We start from the raw sequence: 6,754 nt of genomic DNA, 5'->3' as shown, positions 1-6,754 counted from the left end.
TCCCTCTGGCAGCTAAGACCGACTGGAGCAGGCGGAGGCTGGCTTTGGGGAACTCTGTTTTCCTGAGGAATTCTCCCCGAGGGGATCCGGCTATACCCGGTCCAGTCAGAGCAAACCCACCCGCCTGCCAGCACCTCGCCATCTCCCCTTTGTTCTGGTGTCAAACCACCATCCTGATTTCTCAGCACCTCCTCGGACTGTTATCTGGCTGACATCTCACTTCATTCCTTGCAGAAAGCCTCACTCTGCCCTGTGGCCAATCTCCAATCTCTCTGCTGCGTTTCAAGTCTTTGCATTTTCCTTAGGGCTGAAAGCACTCTGTGTATCAGATACAGCCGGATGGGCAAGTGAAGATTCAGGCTTCTCTTAAGACTGGGTGGGTGGAAGTGGGCTGGTAAATTACCAGCATTTGTGTATATCGTTGGAACTAGTCGATCACAAAGATGGATCAACAAGGATATATAGCAGAGTAAATTTATTCTTTCTCCCACTGCCCTTTCATGCACATTCTCCATTTTTTGTTTATTTCTCAGGATGAAAGTGTAGCTCTCCTCGTTCTTCTGGTCATAACATATAAAGTTCAATCTAATAATCAGATAGCTGTAAATGTTATGCATTTGAAAACTTCACCCCTCCCTGGGCAGGGCTCCTCAGGCTAGGATTTCTGTGGCGAGGAAGGGCCTGGAGGGCTTCTTCCTTCTCACAGGAAAACCTAAATTGTCAACACCGTTATGCTACGGAAGATATAGCATATTGATTTTTTCTTTCTTTCTTAAGGGGTACTTGATGTGAGCAAAGCCTGCTGTGCCTGGCTGCTCTTGACTTTCCCCTCTGCTGGGTCCCAGCCCCCTTTCAGGATGGGAACGCTTTTAAGGACACCCACAGTGGCTGCCTTCTTCAGGGTTCACATCTAAGACCCGGGAAACATGTCTTATCCCCACTCTCATCAGGGATCGGCGGCTCACTCCCAACAGCCCCTTTCCTCTCTTGGCTCTTTCCCCGGCAGCTCCACACTGATTTTTATTGTTATCCTTCTCTTAGTGAGCAATCAAATGCAGCCACTGTTTTCCAAACCCCAAAGATACCTGCCAAACCATTAAAGTTCCCTTGACGCCCTCTTCACCAGGCTTAGGGTGAGGGTGATCTCCCTCCCACAGTGACACTTCCCTCGAGGCAGTCTTCCTGCAAACCTCTGTGATGGCCCAGTGTACTTTTTGCTTTCTGCAAGCTAGAGGTGGGAAAGCTAGAAGATCTGCTTAGATAATGGTAGCAGGTACCATTAATACCCTATCTGAGCCCTGTGGCACTTGTCACTCTGCACCCATGATGGCTTCCTACTGCAAACCTCTCCACCTGAAGGCTTTATCTGATACCCCGGAGGCAGGCCAGAAGAGCTGGAGATTCAGTACCCCTAAGAGCAGCCCTCGGCCAATGAGTGATGGGAGTCAGAGGATAAATACCCAAGCTTCCTCTCCCCCGAGATGTGTTCTGCACCACCTCTCACGGTTCCTGCAGGACCGAGTCCAGTGCCCTCAGTGCACCTTGCCCATCGATGCACCATGCATTGACCCCTTCCCTTCCTCCTACGTCACTTGCCCACCAGTGCTGCCTGGGGTGGCCTCCCAGATAAGCCAAACAACTCCAAGGGACACACGTCTTCATTCAGGCTCTGCTTCTGGAGAACCCAAACTCAATCAACGGCCAGGTATATCCCTTTAGAAAGTAAAAATGTTCAGTACCTATTGGCTTATCCTTAGCTTAGGACATCTGCTAACATTCTAGAACAGCAGGAGAAGTTGCATTTAATATTCTGTTGCACACTGTTTATAAAATGCATTCCCATAAATTAGAGTTTCTCAACCTTAGAACTATTGACAGTTTGGACCAGATCGTTCTTTGTTGTGCGAGGCTATCTTGTGCATTATAAGATGTTTAACAGTATCCCTGATATCAGCTCACCAGTGGTACCACTTATAGTTGGGACAACCATGTTTCTAGACATTGCCAAATGCCTCCTAGGGGACAAAACCACCCCTAGTCGAGAATCACTAACATAACTCCTCTGATGTCATTTGGTGTAAACAACAATCTAAAGAGAGGATGATAATGGTGGTGATGATGGTGATGATGGTGACGATGATGGTAGTGGTGGTGGTGATGGTGGTGGTGATAACATTGCAACATGACATACCATTCAAATGACTTGACTAAACTTGCTCAGGTGCTGTCAGTGAACCTGGAATTTGATCCCAGACCTTCTGCATGCCTTACCTCCCTCCAAAACCCCATGACATTGGCTGGAAATAGTAAGCTCGATTCACAGACAAAGAACTTCAGAAAGACTACATATTCTCCACGAAAGTGTCAAAGCCAAGAATCAAACCAAAGCTTTCTGATTTCCGAGGCAGTGTGCTCTTTCCTGCACACTGCTCCTTCCTGTTTTACAAAGAACAAAGACTTGTGCGAGGGTTTAAAATGAAAGCTATTTTCACCCTTGAAGATGATTCTACTGCATTTAGATCATTGAAATGAATGATAGAATAAAGCCAAGTTGTGTGCTGTCTGGAACCCACTGTTCCCAGCGGATCAGCTGTGAAGTCAGCTTAAGGAATAAATATCTGCCATCTACCATGTTTCGCACTAGCCTAATCCAGCACTTTCATGAGCTATTGATATTTTCATGGTACTTAGAGTTAAGAGGCTCTTCCCTACTATAGGTTGAGAGCTGACATCAACCCCACTATTTCTGCTGTCAAACAGACTCCCTGGCAAAGCTCTTTCATACCAGAGCATGTATTGAACTCCTATTGTGTGCAAGAGAAGATGGCAGCTCCAGAATTCCGATACAATAGGGGTGTAGAGGCTGTAGCCTGGTTGGAAGCTGACAGAGAGGAGAAGGAGTTCAGGGACTTTGTCTTGAAGCCATGAGTACGAAGCAAGCAGAGAGCTTTTATTAGAAGGGGATGTTTTGGGGGCTGGTGCAGGGGTAGCCGATGGAGATTATGGGGGCAATTAGAGTCTCCCTAAGTCATCCGTTGGGACAACTTTACACGAGGAATTGTGAGAGGTGCTATGGAGGATATTTTGCTATAAAAAGAAGAATAAAATACATCCCTTTCATTCTGGAAACAAACCTTCCTTCAGCAGCTACCTTGTGTTTCTGTTGTTTCGTTCTTACTCATTGAAGCCCCAACACTGGCGGTTTCCACCCCTTCTCTCCACTCCCAGACCAGCAAACAGTGCTTCAGCTGGATGAAGCTGTCAGCGGGGAGGGGACTGTTGTCAGTCTGCATCAGTTCCAGGAACTTCGCTCAGGGCCGTTTCCTGGAAGCCTCTCCTCTGGCACTGAATTGCTCAGTCAAGAGGCTCCTGATTAAAACCCTTCACTGTCTCCCATCCCCAGCATGATAATATCCAAATGCCTAAACTTGATTTTCTAAGCCCTTCATGGTCTGACTTCTGCAGATCTCTCCAGGCTCCCATGTCTATACCCACGCCCACGTACTCCGTCCAGGCAAGTTCCTTCAGGAGCCCTGACCTCCCTCCCTTCTTTCTCTGCCTCATGCTTTGCCTTCTCCCCACCCCTTGCTTATAGCCTCGTGTCCCCTTATACTTTCTTGGTAATCGGAAACAAGCACCACCTCCTCCGGGGAGGCCTCCCTGATGCCCCCAATCTGAGTTGATTCCCTCCTCTGCACTTACCTTGATCATAATTCCTACTACAATCCTTGGCTTTTAGTCTAAATTTACCACTGCTCCGTGACTCCTCACGTCTTCTGAGCACAGCACAATGCCTGGCACATAGCAGGTGCTCAAAAATCTTAGGGAGAGAGTCACAAGAAAAGAAGAAAGATGTAAGAGAGAAAGAGAGGACAGAGAGGGGAATAAGGAGGAAGGAAGAAAAGAGACATGAGTTCATATCTGTCTACGATAACGCAAGCTGCCATTCTTCTCATCAGAGACCAATTTCGTCCAGCACAACTGACATGGCACACGTTTCTGTGACATACTGAAGTCCTTTCTGGTTTATTAGCTGTCCATTGCAGGATAATATTTAGTGTCCAGGTACTTTGTTTCATTTGAATCTTTGAAAATGCATCCTCCTTGAATTGCTATGAATAAGCAACAATAGCAGGCTTGAGCTGTATTTCATGAATAAGGGGTTTGCAACCCACCCTCTGCACCACTGCCTAAACATAATAGATAACCCTTTTGATTTTGAGGAATTATCCACATGGTAAATGGAAGGATAATTTCACCTTACATGAAAATGCGAATGGCAATTAGCAAGCAATCAGGTTGCTGCATCAAAGAAGAATGAAAGACCCAGGTATGTAGCCCAGTGCCCAATACTTAGTTTCACCCGTGAAATGGTTGTTGATGACGGGGATATTGAAGGCAATTCTACTTATAATCCAGCATTTGACTCTGCAATGAGCTCCATGCAGGGAAGACAATTACACGGCTGAGTCTTCAAAAGCCCAATCCACTCACCAATCTCTGTGCCTTGCAGGGCGAATCAGCACCTCTCGGTCACATTTGGAGTCCATGCCTACCTTACTAGCCTGGGGCCTGACACATAGTATGTCTCAAAAAAGTGTGCGTTACCTGAAAAAAAAAATAAATAAATCAAAGGCATGTTGAACACCCATAACTTTGCTTCACAAACCCCCTTCTTCTCTCTGTCCCCGCCCCCAGCCTGAATCTGAGCAACAGCGACATCCTGACCATCTACGACGGCGATGAGGTCATGCCCCACATCTTGGGGCAGTATCTTGGGAACAGTGGCCCCCAGAAGCTGTACTCGTCCACACCAGACCTGACCATCCAGTTCCACTCGGACCCTGCTGGCCTTATCTTTGGAAAGGGCCAGGGATTTATCATAAACTACATCGGTAGGTGTCTGTTGGTCGGTTTTTTTTCTTCGTGCTTAGATGTAGGTTAAGACAATATCCTTGAGATATGTCTTTTATTGGGGGGACTGTGTTACACGGGTCTTTGAGTATATTGGCACAGTAAATATATGTCGTTTTTAAGAGCTTAAGCTCTCTAGTCAGAAGGACCAGGGTTTGAGTCCTAGAACTGTCATCAATGGCTGTGTGACCGTGGGCAAGTCACTTAACCTCTCTGAGCCTCCTTTTTGTTGTCTGTAAAATGGGAATAGTGATAATGTACCTGACAAGGTTGATATCAGGACTTAGTAGATACAGCCTTATAACTTTAAGATTCATCATGTTTCATTTGTAGTCAGCTAGAACTTTATATCGTCAACACTGTTTTATATTTGCATCTTGCCTGAACTGAAGCTCAGCTCTCTCCAAAGGACTCAACTTCCCCTGCAGCCCCATCTGGTGGAGACAGCCCTTTCTCTCCACATCCCGTACTTCAGGACTTAGAGATGTCTTCCTTGGTCCTCAGTGTGGCTTCCAAACCATTTATCTCCCCTTCGTCTTAAAAAAAAAAAAAAAAAAGCCTGCTATTAAGTTCAAGCTAAGTTTACATTTGGCCATCCAGTACCCGCTTCCTATTATTTTGCCCACTCACTCTCTTCTCTCTTCGCTCTCCATCCTGTAAATTCCCTTTATTCATTACTGACTCCATCACCCTCCTCTGTTCAACCTCTAAATACCAGAGGGTCCCAAGCTCCATCCTGGATTCTGTCCTCATCTATGGGCTCTCATTCAGTCCTCTGGTTCTAAGCAATACATATTATACTCCACTGACCACTAATTTGTATGTCCAACGTTGAACTCTCCCGTGAACTCCAGGTTCATCTAACTCCCTATGTACCCTCTTGCATATCTGATTAACATCTCAGATTTCACGTCGCCAAAACAGAACTAGTTCTTTCTCTACCCCCCACCCCCGGCACCACTACCCAACTGCTTCTCCTGCTCTCTGCCCAGCCCAGGAGATGGAAGCACAGCTCGCCTGGTTTCTCAGGCTGCTTCCTCTTTTCTTGCCCCTATATTCAATCCATCCTTTCAACTCTATTTCCACAGGATGTCTCAGATCCAAGCACTTCTCCCCATCTTTCCATGGCCACCACCCCAGTCCAAACTGCAGTCATTCCGAGCAGTTAGGGGAGTGAAATACTGAGAAGTCCCACTGATCCTGTCCCCAGAAGGAACTTTAACTGACAGAGCTCTGGTTCAGCCCTGTCATTTCACAGCAGAAGCAGCCCTAGACCACCGAGGATAAGGGGCTTACTCATCAAGATCACACCTGAGAGTCACAGTCAGGCTTCCTGGCTCCCAGCTCTTAGGGATTTTCCAACCCAGCATTCTTCCAGAGAACCTGGGAGACACACGGGGCTAGTTAAAATCTAACTCCTTTTGGCATCCAGCATGGCGGGTGGTCGCACTCTGAGAATTTCAATGGACAAGATTTCACCAGTAATTAGGAGATGTGCTTGCACCTCCCAGAAACAAGGTTGACATCTTGATTTCCAGGATGGAACAAGGAAAAGGTGGATTCATCCTGCCAAGTCTCCTGCTCCCACCTCCACTGCCAAAGACCCTCTGGCTGGAGCAAGATTCTGTGTCTTCAGTTCTTCCCCTCAGCTTGAAGATTTGCCCATTTCAATCTAATATACAGTGTTCTCTCTGTGCCACCTTCCGCCTCTAAAATACAAGCCACTTCCCTGACCATTGACTGTGTAAAGGAGCCTCATGTATGTGAAATAAGTCCCTTGGCTTTTTCTGTTTCCAGCTGGTGGATATTTCTCACCCCTGCCTGCTCTACATGCAACTCT

At 46.8% G+C, this 6,754-nt stretch overlaps 1 protein-coding gene across 1 annotated transcript in view; it reads left to right on the top strand.

Annotated features, from left to right (window-relative positions):
• The window catches only part of SEZ6L (seizure related 6 homolog like), an 88,003-nt gene that overhangs the window by 51,926 nt on the left and 29,323 nt on the right, over positions 1-6,754 (top strand). Inside the window, exon 9 of the mRNA XM_011374653.1 lies at positions 4,699-4,895. Coding sequence (XP_011372955.1) covers positions 4,699-4,895 — 197 coding nt within the window. The remainder of the gene's footprint in view (positions 1-4,698; positions 4,896-6,754) is intronic.

Source organism: Pteropus vampyrus, unplaced genomic scaffold (assembly GCF_000151845.1).
Source record: "Pteropus vampyrus isolate Shadow unplaced genomic scaffold, Pvam_2.0 Scaffold251, whole genome shotgun sequence".
Lineage (NCBI taxonomy): Eukaryota > Metazoa > Chordata > Mammalia > Chiroptera > Pteropodidae > Pteropus > Pteropus vampyrus.
This window is presented reverse-complemented; position numbering and strand designations above follow the sequence as displayed.